Source organism: Monodon monoceros, unplaced genomic scaffold (assembly GCF_005190385.1).
Source record: "Monodon monoceros isolate NGI ecotype Baffin Bay Population unplaced genomic scaffold, NGI_Narwhal_1 Super_Scaffold_13, whole genome shotgun sequence".
NCBI lineage: Eukaryota > Metazoa > Chordata > Mammalia > Artiodactyla > Monodontidae > Monodon > Monodon monoceros.
In genome coordinates, this window is record NW_021703769.1 from 71,046,187 (window position 1) to 71,069,910 (window position 23,724).

Below are 23,724 nucleotides of genomic sequence, written 5' to 3' on the forward strand. Positions count from 1 at the left end.
CCACTCTGCCAACAGGGCTTGGCTAACCCGGCATTATTTTCTTGACTCCACCGAGGCGGTTAAAGGGAGGCAACAGCTGAGGCCAGGACTTGTGGCAAATCTGCAGCCTCTCAGACCTTTGGCCGCGTGAGGAAGCGGCAGGTTAGAGGAGCAAAGGAGCGCGCATCCTGTCTACTGATTCGCCCCGCCCGCCTGACGAATCTGCGCCTGTTCAACTCGCCACTCAAATCTCCCCAGCTCTGGCTGGCCTCCTCCTCTCCGCCCCGCCCCCTTATCCTCAGGGATTAGTCGCTGCTTTCGTCTTCGCCGATTCGTCAAGGACCCCAGGCCAGAGCAGCTGGATAGCCGTGGTGAAGCCCACTCTCCGGGGGATGCGGCCAATCTCCAGGCTCCCTGGGCCGCAACTCTTGAGCCTTACAGCGCGCCGGCCGAGGCGAAGCCGCTATCTTCGGCCCCGTGGGTCTCCCGGCGGCGCCCGTGGCGAAAGTGCGAATACAGAAGCTGTGCCCGCTGGGCCTCGCGCAGGTGGCGGTGGTGTTTGGTGCGCGCGCCGGGGAGGTGGTGGTGGGGGGGCGCCGCCACCGCCACCGCTGCGGGGCCGGGTCTCGCGCTGTCGCCGCCGCCGCCGCCACCGCCTCGCGCCGCTGAGGTGCCGCGCGGGGTGGGGGGAGGGGAGCCGCTCGCCACGAGCGGGTGAGTGGGGCCGCGCCGCGCGTGCGCGGAGGTGGGGGGGCAGAACGCGCCGGGGCGGGAGGAGAGAGCAGCGGCGCGCGTTCCCCCCACCCCCCGCCCAGATTCGGGGCCGAAGCCGGGTCTCGAGCTCGGTCTCGCGGTGTTTCCAACGCCCCGAAAAGGTGCCACCTCTTGGCCAGAGGATCGGGGCGCGGGGACGCGAGCCGGTGTGTGGGAGCCGGAGCCGGGCTTGGCCTGGGCCGCTGGCCGGTGAGGAGGCGGGAGGGGGCGGGGCCTGCCAGGGGGCGGGGGAGGGGTCTTGTGCCGAGGCCAAGTGGGGCGCGCGCTAGGGAGAGCGGGAAGGTAAGGGGGCGCGAGATGGGCCTGGGGCCTTGAGGAGAGAGTTGGGAGGTGGAGAGAGAATGGGGTGTTGTGGTGAAAGAAGGTACTTGGGAGAAAATCTGGGGGAGCCTCGGGTCATGGTGAGGTGTGGAAACTGGGGTGATGGGGGTACCTGGAGTCGGGGCTAGTCTGTGAGGGGCAGCAAGGGAGGCAGGCCTAAGTCCTGAGCCCCCTTGCGTATTCCTCTTTCCTGACAGTGTAAATGAGCAAAGATGGATCAGGAAGGTGGGGGAGATGGGCAGAAGGCCCCGAGCTTCCAGTGGAGGAACTACAAGCTCATCGTCGATCCTGCCTTGGACCCTGCCCTGCGCAGGCCTTCTCAAAAGGTGTACCGATACGATGGAATCCACTTCAGTGTCAACGTGAGTGCCCCAGGCTTTTCCTTACCATCTAGGGAACTCAAGCCCCGTTCTCTGTTGCCTCTGTTCAGCACCTAGAACTCCCATACCCATAGCCTGCCTTCTTTAAAGTGGGCAGCCAGCACCCAGCTCTTTTGCATATGGGTCTCCAAATGGGCTCTAGAGCTCAACACTGATTTCACCTTGAGCTGTCTTTCTGTTTCTGCTTTTCTTCCTAGGACTCAAAGTATATACCAGTGGAAGACCTCCAAGACCCCCGTTGCCACGTCAGGTCCAAAAACAGAGACTTTTCCCTCCCAGTCCCTAAGTTTAAGGTACGTGTCTGCTAGTCCCCTGGTGTGGTGGCCCTTGGAGGTGTGGAGGATCCATCCTGGTAGTCCAGTCTTAGTGTAGCGTAATAAAAGGGGGTTTTCCGATGAAAGGATCACAGCCAGATCTAATAATCTCTGAGACTGTGAGACTGAGTTGTTCTGGGCAGGAGGTGTGTTTATTTTCTAGAAAGATACAGGTGAGGTGTCTCAAGCAGGGGTGTTAAGTTTTTGAAGGATGAAGACAGGTCTAGCTGCTGCACCTATCACTGTGTACTTCTAGACAGCACATAGCAAAACAGTGCCCTGTGTGTCGCCCCAGTTTCTCAGTTAAGCGGAGTGACAACACCAGGGACTCCACCCCTGGAGTCCTCTGTTCCTCGCCCCTCCTCCGTCTCGTTTCCTCAGAGGATTCCCATGTCCCTGTCCAGGCAGGAGACTCATCAGGCCTTGGAGCACTGGTCCTAGGAAACTGGTGGTTCTTAGTCTCCTTCGCTAATTCTTTCTTCTTCTTCTTTTTTAAATAAGTCACTTGTGGGATTCTCTCATCCTTCTTTTTTCACTTTGTACACTTGTCCTGGACAATCTCTTTCCCACCCACAACTTTGACTATTACTGAAATGTTGATGATTTCCAAACCTCTGATCTGAGCCAAGATCAGTCTCTTGAACCCCAGACTTATACGCTTGGTGGAGGGACAGCTCCATCTGGAGGCCCCATAGAAACCTCAAGCTCAAGAGATGTAAAACAATTATCTTCATCCCTTTAGTCCTACTCTTCTTTATATTTTCCTTTTATTGATGAATGGCAACACTATCTACTCAGCTGCGCAAGCTAGAAACCTGGGAGTCATCCTATGATTCTTCTGTCCTTAATGTGTCACCAAGTCGTGCTGACTCTTTTTTCTAAACACGTCTCTTTTTACCTTAATTTTTCTATCTCTGTTGCCACTCCTTTAATACAGACTTGTATTTATTTCTCCTGGCTTCCTCGCCTCCGTTCTCCTCTCCATTTTATTGCTGTCATTTGTCTCTGGTTTTACTGTTCTTTTATTTTTATTTATTTATTTATTTTGCGGTATGTGGGCCTCTCACTGTCGTGGCCTCTCCCGTTGCGGAGCACAGGCTCCGGACGCGCAGGCTCAGCGGCCACGGCTCACGGGCCCAGCCGCTGTGCGGCATGTGGGGTCTTCCCGGACCGGGGCACGAACCCGTGTCCCCTGCATCGGCAGGCGGACTCTCAACCACTGCGCCACCAGGGAAGACCTGTTCTTTTATTTTACTTTTGCTGCCAAGTCCACGTTTTTTGTGCATTGGTGTGTATGATTATTCATCTGACCAAGCCTCATCTCCTGCATGCCTGTGTTCTGTCCTGCCGCGCACTTTGCAGTTTCTAGGCAATGCCATGTTATTTTATAGTTTTCTGCCTTACAGGTCCTGTCGTTTTGGTGAACTCCAGTTTATCGGAAAAGCCCAGTTTGAATGACACCATCTTTATGAATTCTTTCCTGCCTCCAATCTGAACAAAGGTTTCCTTCTCTGGGCTCCCAAACACCCTGTCTCCACCTTTGCTGACACTTGTTTTGTCATGTTGCGATTGTGTGTGTCTGTCTTGTCTACTCTTCTGAATAGGAATCTCTTTTTTTCACATCTTTGTATTCCTAGTGACCAGTCCTTGGTAATGACTTAGTAAGAGCTGAACTGGTGAATTATTTCCGTATGACTAGTTCTTTCCATGGAGGTTTAGTTTTCAGTTTGTGCGTTTCTTTTCCTGGTTCTTGTCATTATTCTGTGGTGAGAAGAATTCAGGGAAGAGAGGAGTCAAGACTGATGTATCCCTTGTTGGGACCCCCTTCCCCATTCCCTTGCCTCGTAGTTTCCCAGTTTTATCTCTCTTGGCCTCATGGATCTCGCTAAAATTTCCCAAAGGGCAAAGGAGCAGTGGTCAGTATTGAGACCCTGGACGTAACTACTGTCCTTTCCACAGCTGGATGAATTCTACATCGGACAGATCCCACTGAAAGAAGTGACTTTTGCAAGACTGAATGACAACGTGCGGGAGACCTTCCTGAAGGACATGTGCCGAAAGTATGGTGAGGTGGAAGAGGTAGAGATCCTTCTTCACCCCCGTACTCGCAAGCACCTGGGCCTAGCCCGTGTGCTCTTCACCAGCACTCGGGGAGCCAAGGAAACAGTCAAAAACCTCCACCTTACCTCCGTCATGGGCAACATCATCCATGCCCAGCTCGACATCAAAGGTGAGTTCTCCATCGCCTGCTGCCCACGGTTGGGCTCTGGCAGAGATGGTACACGCAAATGCCTATTGGGGCCAGGCAGGTGATCAGGTTCATGATTTCTCATCTGAAACCTTTGGGCCAGGTGTGTTTCTGATATCAGAATTTTACAGAGAGTCTATGGTACAGATACGGGTTTTGTTTTGTTTTGTTCTTTTAACATTTATTTATTTATTTACTTATTTACTTATTTATTTTGGCTGCTGCCGGGTCTTAGTTACAGCACGTGGGATCTTCCTTGCAGCATGCAGGATCTTTAGTTGCGGCATGGCGGGCTCTTAGTTGCAGCATGCGGGATCTAGTTCCCTGACCACGGATCGAACCCGGGCCCCCTGCACTGGGAGCGTGGAGTCTTAACCACTGGACCACCAAAGAAGTCCCCAGATACGGTTTTTTGTGTATTGTCTTTGGCAGGGTTGGGGCAGCACCCTTTAGCCTAGTGTATGACTGTATTTGCAAGAAAACTTATGAAGAGTCACACTAGGTAGGATGAATAAGAACTATAGTAAATAGCCTGATACCAGGTTTTGACACCAAATTCTAAAAACACGAGGTTTTGAAATTTTGGATTGAGAATTAGGGACCTGTATAGGTGAGTGAAGCAGTCTTGGCTTCGGGAGGGGTGGGGACCGTGGCATACTGTCTAGTGGCATCGGAAGGAGGCAGCTGTTAGTTGGCATTAGCCAGTTTGTAAGTGGGAATGAGGACTAACATAGATAGTTCTTCTTAAAGCCAGAAATCTAGGTTCTTGTGTGAAATCTCCTGGGTTTTAAACGTTGCATTCCTCCCTTGCCCTTGCCAATAGTTTCAGTGATTGTGTGGGGCAAATAAAACACAACGGTGGGCTGCCTTCAGGCTGCCATTTTGCAACTTTAGTTTATAAGATGAAGAGGATGGTGGGATGTAGCATCAGACGACTGGGTTTGAATTCTAGTTTTACCACCTTGTGCAGGTTAGTTTTCTTTAAGCCTATAAATTAAAATAGGGGTACGGATGCTCCTCTCTCCTGGTGGTCATCCAACATAGTAACGCACGTTAGAAGTATTTTTGTAAACTGTGAAATGTCACCCAATACGTTGTCTGTAGTAGTTATTAGGTAGAGATGAGGTAGAAGAACTGAAAGCCCTAAACCCAAGACTCCAAGAAATCTTAGGAAGCTTGAGGCCCAAGAAAGAAGTGTGGGGACATGAAATCAGAAAGGAGTTGTCTCCTCCATCTGACTCTGTTGGTTCCCATTTTCCTCCCTCCAGGACAACAACGAATGAAGTACTATGAACTGATAGTCAATGGCTCCTACACCCCTCAGACGGTGCCTACTGGGGGCAAGGCCCTCAGTGAGAAGTTCCAAGGCTCTGGTGCAGCCACTGAGACGGTGAGAAGCTTGTGGTTGCTTTAGCCCTAGCCACATGGGCCCGGTGCTTAGATGCCAGAAGCAGCCTTTGCGAGGTTCTGGACTTCATTGTTAAGTATAGGAAGAGCCAAGGAAAAGAGGCCTAGCTTTTTTCAAAAAGCAGGGAATTGGGGTTCTTGGTTTGGTGAAGGGCATATGGTCAAACAGTGCTTGATCTCTTTTCCTTTCTCCCTGCTCCACTCTCTCCCTCCAGACTGAATCCCGCCGCCGCTCCTCCTCCGACACAGCTGCCTTCCCAGCAGGCACTGCTGTGGTGGGCACTCCTGGCAATGGCACCCCCTGCTCCCAGGACACGAGCTTCTCCAGCAGCCGACAAGACACCCCATCTTCCTTCGGCCAGTTCACCCCACAGTCCTCCCAAGGAACCCCCTACACGTCTCGGGGCAGCACCCCCTACTCTCAGGATTCTGCCTACTCCAGCAGGTACAGCGGAAACACCCTCTGGGACCCCCAGATTCTGGGAGCTGCCACTGGGAAGAAGAAACCTAGAGTCTCTAAGAGGGGGTTGGGAGTAATTTGTCTTAGTTTCTCTGGATCCAGCCAACAAATCCCTGTCCTCAGGGAATTTACTCTCTAGCTAGGAACTTAGTAGTATGTAGATCTTCCTTTGGGGGCAGCATAGAGGGGTTTTGGGTACTGACAGCGGGGCAGCGGGGTTGGGGCATGCGGAGCTGAACCCAGCTAACCCCTCTGCACGCTTTCTCCAGCACCACTTCAGCCTCTTTCAAGCCCCGGCGGTCAGAGAACAGCTACCAAGATTCCTTCTCCCGCCGCCATTTCTCTGCGTCTTCAGCCCCCACGACCACCTCTGCAGCCGTCTCCGCCACCACTGCGGCCACCGCCGCATCCTCCTCCTCTTCCTCCTCGTTGGCCTCGTCCTCTTCATCGTCCTCTTCTTCCTCATCCTCTCATTTTCGTGGTTCTGACTCAAACTACCCAGCATATTATGAAAGCTGGAATCGCTACCAACGCCATGCTTCCTACCCACCCCGCCGGGCAACTCGGGAGGAGCCCCCTGGGGCACCTTTTGCTGAAAATACAGCTGAGCGCTTCCCACCTTCCTACACCTCCTACTTGCCCCCTGAGCCCAACCGGCCTGCTGACCAGGACTACCGGCCCCCTGCCTCAGAAGCTCCACCCCCAGAGCCTCCAGAACCTGGTGGAGGCGGGGGTGGTGGGGGGCCCAGCCCTGAGAGGGAAGAAGCTCGGACCTCCCCCCGCCCAGCCTCACCTGCCCGTTCCGGCTCTCCGGCCCCAGAGACCACCAATGAGAGTGTGCCCTTCGCTCAGCACAGCAGCCTGGATTCCCGCATTGAGATGTTGTTGAAGGAGCAGCGTTCCAAGTTTTCTTTCCTGGCTTCTGACACCGAGGAAGAGGAAGAGAACAGCACCACGGGCCCTGGGGCTAGGGACACAGGGAGCGAGGTTCCTTCTGGGTCAGGTCACGGGCCCTGCACGCCCCCTCCAGCCCCGGCGAATTTTGAGGATGTGGCACCTACAGGGAGTGGGGAACCAGGAGCTACCCGGGAGTCACCCAAAGCCAACGGACAGAACCAGGTGAGGTTGGGTTGGGGTCAGCCAGGGGAAGTCCCTGGGATCCAGGAGGCAGAGTTGGGAGAAGGAAGGGAACTCGGCAAGAGAACAGAGATTTGAGGAAAAGCCCAAGGAACAGGCAGTAGCTTTCTGTGACCGTCCTCTGCACCCCTACAGGCTTCTCCATGCTCTTCTGGAGAGGACATGGAAATCTCCGACGATGACAGGGGCGGCTCACCCCCCCCCGCCCCAACCCCCCCCCCCGCCCCCCCCCCCCCCTCCCCCCCCTCCTCCCCCTCCCCCTCCGTACCTGGCTTCCCTTCCGCTTGCTTACCCTCCCCACCAGCCTGCCTATCTCCTCCCACCCCGACCTGATGGGCCACCGCCCCCTGAGTACCCCCCACCTCCTCCGCCACCCCCCCACATCTATGACTTTGTGAACTCCTTAGAGCTCATGGATCGACTTGGGGCTCAGTGGGGAGGGATGCCCATGTCCTTCCAGATGCAGACCCAGATGTTAACTCGGCTCCACCAACTGCGGCAGGGCAAAGGATTGACCACTGCCTCAGCTGGTCCCCCTGGTGGGGCTTTTGGGGAGGCCTTCCTCCCATTCCCGCCCCCACAAGAGGCAGCCTATGGCCTACCATATGCTCTGTACACACAAGGGCAAGAAGGCCGAGGGGCATACTCCCGGGAGGCCTACCAGCTGCCTTTGCCCATGGCAGCCGAGCCCCTGCCCTCCTCGTCAGTCTCAGGAGAAGAGGCCCGGCTGCCTCCCAGGGAGGATGCAGAGCTGGCAGAGGGCAAGGCCCTGCCATCGGCAGGCACCGTGGGCCGTGTGCTGGCCACCCTAGTCCAAGAGATGAAGAGCATCATGCAGCGAGACCTCAACCGCAAGATGGTGGAGAATGTGGCCTTTGGAGCCTTTGACCAGTGGTGGGAGAGCAAGGAAGAGAAGGCCAAGGTGAGGGCCAGTGCCTGGGACTGGGGAGACCTGGGGCTCCACTGGAGGGAATAGACCTCCGGCTTCTTCAGGCTACACAGCTCAGAATAGAGAAGAGAGGTGATTGGGGCAAGTGGAGAGAGAGACTGTGGGCATTCGGTGGCATGCACAGCTGGGCTCAGGGGAGTTGGGGGGCACACAGAACAGTAGAAGAAGCAGGAGTCTGAGAGTCAGAAGAGCTTTCTCTTGGATCCACTGCTTCCTTGTGGTGGACGAAGCCCTTAAATCTCTCTGGGCATCAATCTGCAGGGTCTCCATTTGTAGCGTGGGAATAATAGTAGCAGCTTCATAAGATTGATGGACTGAATGAGCGGACTTTCGAGAAAATGCCTGTACAGGGGCTGGTGCGAGGGAGGTGTGGCATAGATGTGTGTCAGATGGAGAAGTGAGTAGATGCATTTCTGTATTCCCGGGGCCTGGGAGTAGTTCTGAGGCAGGAGGGAGCGCCTGGGTTCTGGAGCTCGGTCCCCCTACTGCCTGCAGCCATTCCAGAATGCAGCTAAACAGCAAGCCAAGGAGGAGGATAAAGAGAAGACAAAGCTCAAAGAGCCAGGCCTGCTGTCCCTGGTAGACTGGGCCAAGAGTGGGGGTACCGCCGGCATCGAAGCCTTCGCCTTTGGGTCAGGACTGCGAGGAGCCCTGCGGCTGCCTTCTTTCAAGGTACCCAGGATTGTGATCTTGCCTAGTTGCGTGGGGAGAGGGGGTTAAGGGGGGCTTCCCTTCCTTGGAGTAAGGGTGCTTGGGAACCGTGAGTGTTTGGGTTTTAAAGGGCACCATCTCTTTTCATCTCCCAGGTAAAGCGAAAAGAGCCTTCGGAAATTTCAGAGGCCAGTGAGGAAAAGAGGCCCCGGCCTTCTACTCCAGCCGAGGAAGATGAAGATGGTGAGTGGGAGGTCAGGGGAAGCAGAAAGGAGGAAAAAGGCTGCTTCGATTCTGATAGGAAAGCAGGAGGCAGGGATGAAGGGGTGAAGGTGTCTTGAGGGCAAGGAGCCAAGTGAAGATTTGGAACAGGTTACAGTAAAGCAGTTCTTTGAGATGTGAGAAGCTTCAGGTAGGGTTATCCCTGGATTTTAGCTGTGGTTTTTATTTCTGGTATGCTGACGTAAGTTTTCTGTGTTTCACTTTTTCCCCGTAAGAGAGGAATAATCATGAGGTTAACACGGGTTTTCTACCCAAGGTTACTATCTAACGCGTAAGCACTCTTACACCCTTCCCACCAGTTTGTCTAAGTCTGAGCTGTAGGTTGACAGCTTCTGTGGCGGAAAACTTCCTTATTGAGTCTGATCTGCTTCTCTGGAGACCCGTTGGCCTTAGTACTATTTTCTTGGACCAGACATAACAAAATCACCTCCCTCTTCCACCCATCGCAGAACAAGATGAAAGATAAAATGGGTGCAATGTGTTTAAAACTGTATAAAATGTGAAGTAAAATGTGCAGTTTTTATGTTTCTCTGCTGAGCTTCAACTTCTTGTCTGTAAAATGAGGTCTGTGTTGTGGGACTGTGAGAAAGGTCAGTGATGGTGTGTGCAGAGCTCCTTTCACAGGATAGGGCTACTCTTTTTTTTTTTTTTTTTAATTTTAATTTTAATATTTATTTTTTTGGGCTACTCTTGCTGATGGTAAACTGCACTACTCATTTGGGCCTAGACGCTGAGCGAGAGAAGGAGGTTGGAGAGCCAGGACGTCCGGGGACCAAGCCCCCAAAACGAGATGAAGAGCGAAGCAAGACCCAGGGCAAGCACCGCAAGTCCTTTGCTCTGGACAGCGAGGGGGAGGAGGCATCCCAGGAGTCCTCCTCAGAGAAGGTGAGGAGCTGAGGCACCCGGTCCCTGCCAGGAGCCTACGTCCTGAGTTCCTGCTGCCATAGCCAGCTTCTCTCTGGGCTGGAGCCCTGGTAGCTGTGCTTCCTGGAGGACCAGTTGTCCTTCTTCTGTTAATTCCCCTTTGTCCCTTTCCTTAAGGATGAGGAGGACGAGGAGGAAGATGAGGACGATGAAGAGCGTGAAGAAGCCATGGATGCTGCAAAGAAGGAGACAGAGGCATCAGACGGTAAGCCTGCACAGAGTACAGTCAAATTCTGGGGAAGGAGGGACTCAGCCACCTGTCCAGCCCTTTCCGAGCCCATGTAACCTGCCTGCTGGATTGATTGGCCATCTTTGCCTTCCCCCAAAACAACTGCCTTTTAGCCCCATCCTTTGGAACCTTTGGCCCACTGTAAACAATACCCAGAACACTCCCTCCTGCTTACCTCTGAAACATGCTGTCCCCTGAAGACAACCCAGTACAGCCCGTTTATTTTCTCAAGATAAGGGGGCTGCATTCTGCTGCCCCACTGTGCCTTTGCCCCTTTGGGCACTGCTCTTCCGTTAAGGCCCGGCCACCGAGCTGTGCCTCCTTCTTCCCCTTGCTGCAGCTGCTGGCACCAGACACAGCTCTGTTTTTCAGTTGGAACACCTGTCTGTTCCTCCACATTTATTGAGGCTTGAGTACACGGTTCAGTCTCTCTTTTATTCCTTTGCTCGGAAATAGATATCGAGCCCTTCCCATGTGCCAGGCACCGTTCTAGGTGTTAGGGAAATATCAACGACCAAGACACATGTGGTCCCTGCCTTATTGGAGCTTGTGATTGGTTGAGGGGGGGGAGGCGGGGATTGACATACAAGTGGACAAATAGTAGCACCTCAAGTAGAGATACTTGCTTGAAGAAGATGAACAAGCGTAACGGGGTAGGGAGTGACAGGGTCAGGGAACAGGGGAAAGGTGGACTGTTTTACATCTGATGGTGAAGGGATGCCTCCAAGAGGTGCCATTTCAGCAGAGGCCAGAATTATGAGAACGGTGATCTGAGAGCCTCTTGCTCAGGAAAGCAGAGGGCGAGGTCATCTGCTAAGAGTGAGGGGTGCAGACCCCTACACATCCACTTGGTCACCAATTCCTGTCAGTTTTACCGCTTCAGTGTTTCTTGAATTTGTCACCTCCCTTGTTCCTGCTCTCTTGCCTTTCTCACTCAGAGTCTGCAGCAGTTTTCTTTTGTTTGTTTGTTTGTTTAATTTATTTATTTATTTATTTATTTTTGTCTGTGTTGGCTCTTCGTTGCTGCGCGCGGGCTTTCTCTGGTTGTGGTGAGCGGGTTTCTCATGTGGTGGCTTCTCTTGTTGCAGAGCATGGGCTCTAGGCGTGCGGGCTTCAGTAGTTGTGGCACGTGGGCTCCAGTAGTTGTGGCTTGTGGGCTCTAGAACACAGGCTTAGTAGTTGTGGCGCACGGGCTTAGTTGCTCCATGGCATGTGGGATCTTCCCGGACCAGGGCTTGAACCGGTGCCCCCTGCATTGGCAGGTGGATTCTCAACCACTGCACCACCTGGGAAGCCTGTGCAGCAGTTTTGACTGTTTTCCCCATTTCTGTTTCCATCCCTCTCATTTCAATCCATTTTCTAGCCTGCTGATGGAATCTTTCCTAAAATGCACACCTGACCCTTTACTCTCCCCCATTAAGTCTCTTCCTGGCTCCGTGTCTTCCACAGGTGACTTCTCAGCCTGATGCTTTAGGCCATTTGTGATCTAGCTCCTGTTTATCTGTTCAGCTTTATCCTGCCATTCTCCAGACCCCTATTCGATTATGTTCCTCCAAGACTCTGAAATTCTTAGAGCCCTTCCAATGTATTACCACTCCCAGAGGCATAGACCATATAACGTTTTCTAAGCTTATTTTACCCTGGAATCCTTTTTCAGAGTCTGTTGTCCAGGCAGTGTCTATAAGACCCACTTTGGGAAAAGCTTTGGTGGTTAGGGCAGGCTGCTTGCCAGTCTCCAAGGGCACCATCTTCTCTTACCTTTGACGTCCCGACTCAGCCCCCGCGTCTGCTGGGCGGACTCCTTCTTGTCCTTCTTGACTTCAGCATCTCCTTCACAGGGATGCCTTCCCTGACTTGATCAACCAGGCAGAATCCAGGGCTTCCCTTTGCCTGTTCCACTAGCCCTTCATACTGAAGTTTATCACACTGTGGACAGATTGGGTGCTTCTCCAACTCCTTGAGGGTGGGAATCCCCAGCACCTAGCACAGAGCCTAACACATCCCTAGTAGTGAGTCAGTGAATGAACCCACGGCTTGACCAAGAGAGGGGTCTTCTCACCTCGCCTGATTCCCCCTTCTGGATTTCCAGGCGAGGACGACGAAAGCGATTCGTCCTCCAAATGTTCTCTGTATGCTGACTCAGATGGTGAGAATGATAGCACATCGGACTCTGAGAGCAGCAGCTCATCCAGCTCCTCATCTTCTTCATCTTCTTCATCTTCTTCCTCATCGTCCTCCTCATCATCTGAGTCCTCCTCTGAAGAAGAAGAGGAAGAGGAGCAGCCAGCAGCCATACCCTCAGCACCATCACCCCCCAGAGATGTCCCCGTGCCCCTGCCAGCACCTGCGGAGGAGCCTGAGCCAGAAAGAGTTGCAGACTCCCCAGTCACACCTCTCCCCGAACAGAAGTCTCCAGCAAGACCTGCAGGTAGGTGGTATGGAACTGTTGTTGCAGTCTTTGTGTATGTGTGTGTCTGTCTTCATGGGAACAGTGTGGTTGACGTTTATTAATTGTATGCAAGTGTGTGACTTTGTTGGAAAACATACAGAATTGGATGGAAGTCACTATCTCCTGTCACTCCTCCCTTGGAGACATTTATGTCCTAAACACACTCAAACTGCACTGCCATAAACAGTTTTCAGAGTTAGACCAGGGTGTTTGGCTACTAAAGTAAAACAGAATGATCTTTTCCCAAATAAGTTAAAGAGAGAATTCCCAACTTAGTAAATTTCTCCTACCAGTTTTTCTTAAGCGTCTTCCTTAATGTGTAGTATATACCTGATTAAATGGTCAAATTGGATAGATAATAACTATTAACAACATAAACTCAGAACTTAATTCTGTCTTTGCTTTCCTTTGTGGATTTGTACATTCAATTGTTATTTTATATCACACGCGTAATGTATCTTGCTGAGTGAACTGTTCCTTCAGGCAATAGATACTTATTTATTGAATCCTTACAGTGGGTGCAAGGGATGGGATGGTATGCACAATAGGCACTGTTTTCACTGTCATGATGCTCACGGTCTATAGGGAGAGACAGTTTAATCTTTACTTAAGAAAATCTGTGACTACAAACTGTAAGAGCCATGAAAGAAAAGTACAGGGTACTCTGAGAACCTGAGCATATCTGTGAGGAAGTCTTCTCCGCGGAAGCACCATTGGGCTGAAATCAAGCCAAAGCAGGCGGGAGGGTGTGATTAGCATGTGCAAAGGCCCCAAGGCAGAGTAAGTGGCCTGTTGGGAGACAAAAAAGAAAGGTCATCTTCTGGAGAGCTGAGGGTGAGGGGGAGCTGGGGTGGCCTAAACTGGAGAGATTAGCAAGGGCTGGATCATGCAAAATGAGCAGGCCACACTAGGAATTTGGGCTTTATCTTGAGGGCAGTGGAATGCCATCAGAGGACCGACGTGGTTGTATTTGTGTTTTGAAAAGATGCAGTGCAGAGAAAACTTGGAGAGGGGCCAGAGTTTGCGCAGGGAGATTAAGAGGCTCTTGCAGGAAGTAAGGCAAGCAGTGGTGGTAACTTGGAGTAGGTTGCTCTTATGGTGAAATTAACTCAGTTTTCAAGTTATCCTTCAAAGATGCATGTGGCCTTCCAGAGATCTCTCTCGAACATTATTGAGAATCCATGGTCTGAGATAGGCAGTGAGCACAGGAAGACCTCCTAGCACTGAGGCGTTCTGTTCTGGCCCAGAACCCGTGAGAGAAGGAGTCGAGGTTCTGCTTAATCCTAAGACGCCCCTCAGTCTCTCCGAAGTCCGTCGGTGGCAGAAGAGGGGACAGCAATCTCAGTACTCTTTCATTTTCAGGGTAGGAAGAAAAAGTGGGATGTGATCAGATTTGCGTTTCAGAAAGATCATTCTCGAAGGAGGGGGAGGGATGTGGAAGAGGTAAGGAGGGAGGTGGGGCAGCTCATGAGACGATTTGAAAGGATGCAGGTAAGCGAAGGGCCTGAACCAAAGCCAGGGTGGTTACAGTGAGGTGCAGGGAGTGGAAGTGGGGCTGAGGGTTTCAGAGAAATTTAGGACATAGAACCACTTGGTTAAACTACTTACCAGGAAAGGAAACTCGAGAACCAGAATTAGGAAGAAGGCTGATGCATTTAATTGGGGTTAAGTTTCGTGTCCCTCTGGGGCCTCCAAGTAGAAACAGTCAGTGGGCTGTTGGATCAATAGATCTGAAGCTCTACACCTGAAACTACCACAACACTGTTAATCAACTATATTCCAATATAAAAAGTTAAAAAAAAAAAAAGATTGAAGCTCTAGAAAACAGTAGGCTGGAAATGCGATAGGTATTTGAAAGTATGGGTGTGAATACACTTGTGTATACCTTGGAAGGATGTATGGAATGAGAGAAGGGGGCCAGAGCCTTAATTGTCTTACAAGAGATAGGGGGGCAGAGTGGAGCCAGAGGAGGCTGGAAAGGAGTGATCAGAGAGGTGGAAGGAAATCAGGGAGCTCGGGTTTTCAAAAGGAGGGAGTGGCCTGTATTGGAAGGCCACAAAAGGAAAAGCATCTGTTGGATTTGTCAGTTAGGAAGTCACTGGTGACCTTATCAATTTCAGTAGCATGGCTCAAGTTAGGGGGTGTTAAGGAGGGAGGGCAGGTGATAGATAACCAGTCTTTTGGAAGGGTAAGCTACGCTTGCGAAAGAAGACAGTTGAGGGGTGGTACTTAATGATATTAGTTAACGTTAATTGAGTAGATCCCATGTGCGGGATCCCATGTGCCAGCCCTAGCACGTTGCAAAGTTGCAAATTTCACTTTCTCATTTACTCCTCACAACATCTCTGCTACTCCCATTTTACAGATGAGGAATTTGAGGCTTAGTGAGTTGTTCAAGGTTACCCAGCTGGAATTGGAGAGACAGCAAGAAAATGCAGGGTTGGTGGAGGGTTAGCTTTTCAAAGTACGTGAGACTGGAGTGTGTTCATACACTGAAGGGACGAGGGAGCTGGTGGATGGACCAGGAGAGAGAGGAATCCTTGCTGGAGCAGCACACCTAGGGGGGATGGACCCTCTAGGTCGGATGCAGATCTCTCCGTAAATGGGGAAGCAGGGAGTTGTGGGGTTTCAGCCGAAGGCCTCCTTTTCCTCTCTTCAGTAGGAAGGCAGGACATTTCTGAGCATGAGGGGGCATGAGTGGAGTAGAAGCCTGGAGTATGAGGAGGGTGGGGAGTGAGGATGAAAGCTGACTAGGATCGCCAGCAACTCAGAAGCCCTGCTGAGGCCGGGGGTTGGGGTGAGGGAGGAGAGAAGGCAGGTGGTTGCGTGGATTCCGGGTTAGGGGTCTACAGGGTGGAAGTGGTGGAAGGCTGCGGAAAGTAGCTCGAAAGGAGAGGACAAAGCAAGGGCCGCTGTGGTCTGGGCACAACCCAGAATGAAGTTAATTTAGGGGGAGGGTGGTGGGCTAGAGGGCGGGGCGATAGAGGATGGGAAATTGAACAGGTACAGTGGGGTGAACTGAAAGGACCTGGGGAACTGTGGTCAGAGTGCCACCGTCCAACGTGGAGGGGGTGACAGGGTCGGGTGTGTGACTGGTGGAGGGTAGCTGAGGATGAGTGAATGTGAGAATCTGGCAAACAGGTGGGCTATCAGAGTCCCTTAGGTAGATGGCAGAGGTGGGAGAGGAGAGGAAAATTAAGGCCGGTCCCTTGGCTTTTAGAGAATGGTAGGGAAAACCGAGCTACCAAGGACACAACTGGATAGAGGCCTGTGTGGCCCAATGGCAGGAGCCTAGGAGAGGGCTTGTCTGGTAGATCCCAGGGACAGGGGCCTGGACACCTTTAGGACTTGCTCTTCTTCTGTCTTCCCCTCTGATTCATCCCTCTCTCCTGCAAATGGTCTTCCTTCTCCATTCCATCAGAGGAGGTCTGCCCCCACAGACAGACTCCCTCCTGTCTTTTTTTTTTTTATGATTTATTTTTATTTATTTATTTATTTTGGCTGCACCGGGTCTTAGTTGTGGCACGTGGGATCTTCATTGCAGCATGCGGGATCTTTTACTTGTGGCATGCGGTCTTAGTTGTGGCATGAGGGCTTCTTAGTTGCAGCATGTGGACTCTTAGTTGCGGCATGCATGTGGGATCTAGTTCCCCGACCAGGGTTCGAACCCCGGCCCCCTGCATTGGGAGTGTGGAGTCTTACCCACTGGACCACCAGGAAGTCCCACCGCCTTCTATCTTAGAGCCTTATCCTTAGGGAAGTTTCTGGTTGGGCTGGCTTGGGTCATTTAGCCATCAGTTAATGATGGCCGGGGGACAGGGAGGGAGTGGGGTAGGTCATGCCGTAGAAACAGTGGCTTCTGGGAGTTGTGTAGACTGGGCAGGTAACCTGAAAGTTGCCTCCCTAAATGATGAAAGGCCCTGCCAGCTTTCCTTCAGGACGGGGAGCAAAAGGGAAGTCTGTGGGAAGAAGCTGAGTCGCGGGTGGCGGGGTGGAATTTGTTCTCAAGGCCCAGGCTTCCAGAGGGCCCAGTGGGCTAGGTTGGGAGGATGGATCAGAGGAGAGGTCCGCCCCAAAGCGCTGGAGAGGAGAGGATGTGAGAGGACTCCTAGGACCTGGGGGACCGGGGACCAGCACCTGGGACCTCACTAGCTTCAGAGCGTGGGTTACTCCTGGCTGAGAGCCCAAGGGTGTCCAGACCCTCGGGAGACAGGAGGCTGAGGGTGTGTCGGTTGAGGCAGTGGACACATGTTGATCACTGCCTGCTCAGGCCAGGCCTGGTGCTGGCTGCCCTTTTAGCTCTGTGGGTGGTAGGGCCAGACCTGTAGCTGCTGAGTCCCAGGCTAGGAGGTCCAAAGCAGCACGGGGCAGTGGGTAAGACCCCGAACTCAACCCAGGCTGCCCTGGGATGCAGGTCTTGTTCTGTCACTTGCTAGCTGGGTGACTTTGGGCAGGTTATCAGCCTCTCTCTGTCTTGACTTCCGTATCTGTAAGAAGGCATTAATAATAGTACTTACCTCATAGCGTCGTTATGAGAATTAAGTGAGTACTAACTGTATGTGAAAGGCTTAGATTGGTGCTTGGCACAAAATTCTAGCTGTTAATCCGCTGCAGCCAATTTGAAGATGGCAGTTGAGAACCACCAGCCTTCTGGTTCTGAGAGGAAGATGTTACCAATGTCTGAGGAAACTGGGGAAGTCTTTACAAAGGTGGTGTCATTGAGCTGGGTCCAAAATCTGCGTGTGGGCTTTCTGGATGGGCAAAAGGAGAGAGGCATTCCGAACAAAGGGAACCATGTGAACAAAGGGAACCATGTGAACAAAGGGAACCATGTGAACAAAGGGAACCATGAGAGCAAAGGGCTGGGGGCCTGAAAGGCCATGCCTGCTTGACTGGCTAAAACCTAGGATGAGAGGGCAAGGCTGTGGACCGGTCATGGGGATGGGTCAGGTCTGCAGGACAGGGTTGGGCCCTGGGGAAAGGGCTGTGCATGCCTTGAGCAATGTTCAGACCCCAGCACTCAGCAGCAGGCCTGGGGGTGTCCACAGAGGGAGGATTTGCTCCCCGTCCCTATTAGCTGGGGAGAGACAGCACTGCCTGCTCCTCATCCTTGGGACCTCAGCTTCACCCTCAGCTTCTTTTTATTTATTTATTTATTTTTGGCTGTGTTGGGTCTTCGTTGCTGCTCCCAGGCTTTCTCTAGTTGCGGTGAGCAGAGGCTACTCTTCATTGCGGTGCGCGGGCTTCTCATTGCGGTGGCTTCTCTTGTTGCAGAGCACGGGCTCTAGGTGTGCAGGCTTCACTACTTGCGTCACGCGGGCTCAGTAGTTGTGGCTCGTGAGCTCTAGAGTGCAGGCTCAGTCTTTGTGGCACACGGGCTTAGCTGCTCCGCAGCATGTGAGATCTTGCTGGACCAGGGATTGAACCCATGACCCCTGCATTGGCAGGCAGATTCTTATCCACTGCGCCACCAGGGAAGTCCCACCCTCAGCTTCTTGAGGGGAGACTTCCTGACCCCTTTCTCACTTGGGCAGGTCCACAGTGCAATTTTATAAAATAGTTTAATGAAAAGATTCAGTTTCTCACATTGTATCTTTTTCACCTCACTGAACAAAGAATATTGTTTGTAGTCAAAATAATGGATGCTTTAATTCAGATCTGGACAACTACATCCTGGTTATAAAATGCAGCTGACAAAAGGTCGTCTGATCTCTGTGTCTAGTTGTTGGATGTGGTCCTGTCACCGCCAGGCTTGGTAAAAAGACTAGAGTCCAAGTGTTTGTTTCCTTTGAGCCCCTACCCCCGCCCTTCAGAGATCGGGCTGCACATGTGTTTCATGTGATTGTCTCCATCGAACTAGAAGTTCTGTGAGGGCAGGAGTGTCTGTAGGGAGCTGAGGAGTGAGGGCAGCTGGGGTGTGGACTCCCCAGGGAGGCTGGCCAGGTTCTTGCCGGTAGCGAATCTGTGATGACGTTCGGCCGAGAAGCTGACCCTCTCCTTTTCCCGTGTGCTTCCCTCCCCAGGTTTCACGGAGGAACCGCCCCCCAGTGTGCCCCAGCCAACCCCAGAGCCACCGGCTGGACCCCCGGCCCCTGCCCCCGGCCCCGACGAGCGCCCCTCCTCTCCCATCCCCCTCCTGCCCCCACCCAAGAAACGCCGGAAAACCGTCTCCTTCTCTGCGGTGGAGGAGGTGCCGGCCCCAGAGCCTCCCCCCGCTGCCCCACCGCAGGTTAAGTCTCCCGGCCCCGCCTCCCGAAAAGTCCCCCGGGCCGTGGAGCGGACCATTCGCAACCTGCCCCTGGACCACGCGTCTCTGGTCAAGAGCTGGCCTGAGGAGGTGTCCCGAGGAGGCCGGAGCCGGGCTGGAGGCCGATGCCGCTCCACCGAGGAAGAGGAGGCTGAGCCAGGGACAGAAGTGGACCTGGCCGTGCTGGCCGACCTGGCTCTGACCCCAGCCCGACGCGGGCTGCCCGCCCTGCCCACTGGCGACGACTCAGAGGCCACAGAGACATTGGACGAGGTGGACCGCCCGGGCCCCCTGCTCAGCCACATCCTCCTGGAGCACAACTACGCCCTGGCTGTCAAGCCGCCACCCTCCACGCCGGCCCCTCGGCCCCTGGAGCCAGTTCCTGCCCCTGCAGCCCTCTTCAGCTCCCCGGCAGACGAGGTCCTGGAGGCCCCTGAGGTGGTGGTGGCTGAGGCAGAGGAGCCAAAGCAGCAGCAGCAGCAGCAGCAAGAGGATGGGGAGGAGGAGGAGGAAGAGGAGTCGGAGTCATCGGAGAGCAGCAGCAGCAGCAGCAGCGACGGCGAGGGGGCCACCCGGCGGCGCAGCCTCCGCTCCCACACCCGGCGCCGGCGGCCGCCCCCACCGCCCCCGCCCCCGCCCCCCCCCACCTTCGAGCCCCGCAGCGAGTTTGAGCAGATGACCATCCTGTATGACATTTGGAACTCGGGCCTGGACTTGGAGGACATGGGCTACCTGCGGCTCACGTACGAGCGGCTGCTGCAGCAGACTAGTGGGGCTGATTGGCTTAACGACACCCACTGGGTCCATCACACCAATATCCTGAGCCCCGGAGGCTGGCCTTCTCAGGACAGGGAGGCAGGCCCGGGCGGGTGGGGGGGCTTCCCTGCGGTCGCTCAGCCAGGCACTGTCCTCCTGAGATCGTTCCTAGGGTCTGCATTGGCCTCCTTCCCTGTCCAGTTCTCCGCCATGTTCAGCTTGGGTATTTATTTCTCCCCTGGCTACCAAGCCACCATTGCTCTCTGTTTTGTGCCTCTTTTCTGCCTCCCAGAGATTTTGTGGCAGGAAAGGTGGGGTCTAAGACTTATTTCTCTCCATCTCTCTGTCCTCACACTGAGTATGCTCAGGACCTCCAGCTAAGGTCAGTCGCCCTTTCCTTGGGCTGGGACTGCGGGGGAGAGAGGAGCGGAGCCCCAGGGATCTGGCTGGTGAGGACCCCGTTCTCTTCCTTAACACCCTGCACTCACCAACCTGAGCACTCCGAAACGCAAGCGGCGGCCCCAGGATGGGCCCCGCGAGCACCAGACAGGCTCGGCCCGCAGCGAGGGCTACTACCCCATCAGCAAGAAGGAGAAGGACAGGTACCTGGACGTGTGCCCCGTCTCGGCCCGGCAACTGGAAGGAGCGGACACTCAGGTGAGGCTCTGCCCTGGTACCTGCCCACTGGCGGCATCTTCTTCCCATTAGTTTTCCTGCCACTTACCTCCTCCCTGGCCTGCACCTCACAGGGGACTAACCGTGTGCTTTCGGAGCGCCGTTCTGAGCAGCGGCGGCTCCTGAGCGCCATCGGCACCTCTGCCATCATGGACAGTGACCTGCTGAAGTTAAACCAGCTCAAGGTGAGGAGTGGGGACTGAGGAGGGAAGGGGCGCCACTGGAAGACAGCGTTGTGGAGCCCCCTAGGGGTGGGCCGGCGGCGAGTGGCCAGAACACCCTCCTGCCCCGAGGTCTGAGGAGAGGCAAGCAGCAGCTAGGTTGAGGGGGACGTCCAGCAGCACAGTCTGCCTTCCGCCCTCTAGTTTCGGAAGAAAAAGCTCCGATTCGGCCGGAGCCGGATCCATGAGTGGGGGCTCTTTGCCATGGAACCCATCGCAGCTGACGAGATGGTCATCGAATACGTGGGTCAGAACATCCGCCAGGTGAGGCCCCACGCCCAGCCCCTGCCTGACCTGACGGCAGCCTGGGATGCCAACATGAGAACCACCCGGCCCTCGGGGTTCCTCCTGGCTCTGAGACTTAGCCAGTGAAACCTGCTTTTCTTTTTTTTCCCTTCCTTCCTTCAACAACTAGTAATGGGTACTAGTAAACTAGATGTTAATGATCCAGCAAGAAACATAAGGGTGGTGTTGGGTTGATACGAAAGGCAGTGTTCAGGGAGGCAGGGGAGGTGGGAGCACAGTGATGTTTAAACCAGGGGCTGAAGGATGCTGAGCAACTCCCAGGCCCGGGTGAGGGCGAGGGTGCTCTCCACTGTAGGACGGCACATGCAAAGACCTGGATGCAGGATGGTCTTAGGGCAAGGAGGTCGGTATGGCCACTTGGAAAAACTAGGGCCAGTGGCAGCAACGTGAGGCTGGAAGGGGCCGGTGGAGGCCGGACGCCGCAGAGTTTGGGAGCCACGTTAATGAGTTTGGACCAATGGTGAGAGGAGAAAAGTGGCTGCGAAGCGTTAAGCAGGAGAGGACTTTGGAAGTTAGTAAGTTCCATCTGACTGCAGCGTGCAGAGAGAACTGGAGGCTGAGACGGCGGGGTGGGGCTGTTGCAGAGATCCCAGCCGAAGGCGGGGGTGGCTTGGACTAGGCAGTGGGTCCAAGGTAGCAGGAGTCTGTGGGTCCAAGGTAGCTGGCAGGACCAGGCAACGAGTTGGTTCTGGGGAATGAGGGCGAGAGCCAAGGCGAGATGGTTTCTCGGAGCTGCCTTTAGCGGCTGGGAGTAGGTAGGGCTGCCAGTGGGATAGGGAGCGAGGAGGAGCGGATGTGTGGTCAAGATGAGCTCCTGTCAGGACATGTGAAGTTGCAGTGACCTGGGGACATCTACTGGGTGTCGCCCAGCAGTTCCACTGAGGTGGATTTGGCTGGAGATGGAAGTTTGGGAGGAGTTCCCGCCACTTAGCTGGCAGTTGTAGCCCTGGAAGAGAGCGAGTTCACCCAAGGGGAGTGTGCAGAGGGTTTATCGTCCTGTTTGCTGGGAAATGAGGTCCTCCCTCTACCCAAGAATGTGGGCCCTGGCGTGGACAGCAGCAGCCGTGGGCGCCTGTTTTGGAGAGAGGGTCCTGGGAGAAGGGATGAGTAGGATTCAGTCCGTGAAACGGCCACTGTCATCTCAGGAACCGACCCAGTCTCCACGGGCTGTCCCGTGGGCCAGGCATACGCTCCAGGAGGAGACAGTGACTGCTTCTCCTGCCCAGTGGCCAGTGCAGACTTCCCTGGGGTCCTGTGGGTGACTTTGTCATAACGGCAGACAAAGGTATTGGGAGGTGGGGGTCCTGGAAGCAAAGTCAGGAGTCAGCGCCTTGGGGTAGCAGGTGCCAGAGGGAGAGCTGTGGATCCAGGACAGGCCAGCGAGGCTCCCAGGGTGGCAGCTGGGAGACTCCGGGCCCCCCATCACAGGGGCTGGTGGGGTCAGGCCTAGCCCGGCAGGAAGCTGAGGGGAAGCCCCCTGAGCATCGCACCCTGTCCTCTGTTAGATGGTGGCCGACATGCGGGAGAAGCGCTACGTTCAAGAGGGCATTGGCAGCAGCTACCTGTTCCGGGTGGACCATGACACCATCATCGACGCCACCAAGTGTGGCAACCTGGCGAGGTTCATCAACCACTGCTGCACGGTGCGCAGGGGGCTGGACTGGGGGGGAGCAGACGGGGCAGGGGCCGAGGGGGCGGCGTGACTCACGCTGCCCTCTTCCTGTAGCCCAACTGCTATGCCAAGGTGATCACCATCGAGTCCCAGAAGAAGATCGTGATCTACTCCAAGCAGCCCATCGGCGTGGATGAGGAGATCACCTATGACTACAAGTTCCCGCTGGAGGACAACAAGATCCCTTGTCTGTGTGGCACCGAGAGCTGCCGTGGCTCCCTCAACTGAGGTGGGGCAGGACTGGTGCCCCCACCCCTATTTATTCCCCTTGGTGCCCTGAGCCCCCAGCCCACCCAGCCTTAGTGGGCTCAGCAGGGCCCACATGCCGCATCTCCAAATGTGGGGTTGGGCCCCGAGCCTAGCGAGGGAGCCTCAGCCCCTTGAGGCAACTTCCGCTTCCCTTCTTGCCCCTGCCCACCCACCCCGATTTTTTTTCTTTGCGGAGAAGAAGCTGTAAATGTTTTGTAGCTGCCAGCAGCTGTTTCCTGTGGAAACCTGGGGTGCCGGCCTGTACAGATCCTGTTCTTGGGGGGGGCTGCATAGCCCCCTTGCTTTGTGTTAATGGGGACTTCCCCTCTGTGCCCTGCGTGCACCCCTCCCCAGTTTAGGGGTCTCTAGGGGCAGTGGCCATGTTCTCCCCCTGGAGGGGGGCCCTGCGCCCCCAGTCCTGGGGACTCTGTGCCTGGAACCCTGCCTCGTCTTTTGTTCCTGCCAGACCCTGTGGGTCACCCTCCCACCCTGGTGTCTGGAAGCTCCGGCTTCGCCAGGCCCGGATGGTGGGGGGCGGGCCCTTCCTGTTGGGCTGGACTGTACATATGTTAATAGCGCGAACCCAACGCCACATTTTTATAATTGTGATTAAACTTTATTGTTACAAAAGGGCTTTGTCAGTATCTTTGGGGAAGAGCAGGGTGGGATGGGGGTTGAGGACAGAGGGTGGGGCAGGTGAAGACAGGGAAATAGGTGGCCTGACGTTTGGGGTGGGTAGAGGGGCTTTTGGGCAAGATCCCAGACCTGCAGACTCAGCCACCATCACTTTGGGCCAGCAGACAGGCTGCAAGAGCCATCCAGAAATCCCCCGCCAAGGCCAGCCAGAGTGGGGCCAAGGTCAGGCCTCCCTTCCCTTCCCAGAACTACAGCTGCTGCTGGGCTTCTGGCCTCCTGGGAAATCCAGCAAGAGGGAAAGGCTGATATCATGCACCGGGAGTGAGGTCACCCTGCCTGCTCCATTCTGTGGCTGAAAACCCTACTCAGCACCCACCCGGCAGGCTCTGGCTCCCCCACCCCTCTTGCCCAAGTGTTGCTGGAACCAGATGCCAGTGCAGCCCGGAGCGGCCACCAGA

At 54.5% G+C, this 23,724-nt stretch overlaps 1 protein-coding gene across 1 annotated transcript; it reads left to right on the forward strand.

Annotated features, from left to right (window-relative positions):
* The first annotated feature begins 769 nt into the window (after positions 1–769).
* SETD1A (SET domain containing 1A, histone lysine methyltransferase) lies at positions 770–23,253 on the forward strand. Its single transcript, XM_029219489.1, is given in 20 exon segments — positions 770–942; positions 1,272–1,436; positions 1,652–1,747; positions 3,728–3,998; positions 5,285–5,406; positions 5,639–5,868; positions 6,153–7,002; positions 7,156–7,233; positions 7,235–7,942; positions 8,465–8,641; positions 8,776–8,863; positions 9,630–9,787; positions 9,944–10,031; positions 12,145–12,483; positions 18,528–19,565; positions 19,992–20,164; positions 20,257–20,367; positions 20,548–20,667; positions 22,215–22,352; positions 22,436–23,253. Coding segments are annotated over 19 exon segments (5,109 nt in total). The 5' UTR covers positions 770–942; positions 1,272–1,286; the 3' UTR covers positions 22,610–23,253.
* The last annotated feature ends 471 nt before the right edge of the window (positions 23,254–23,724 follow it).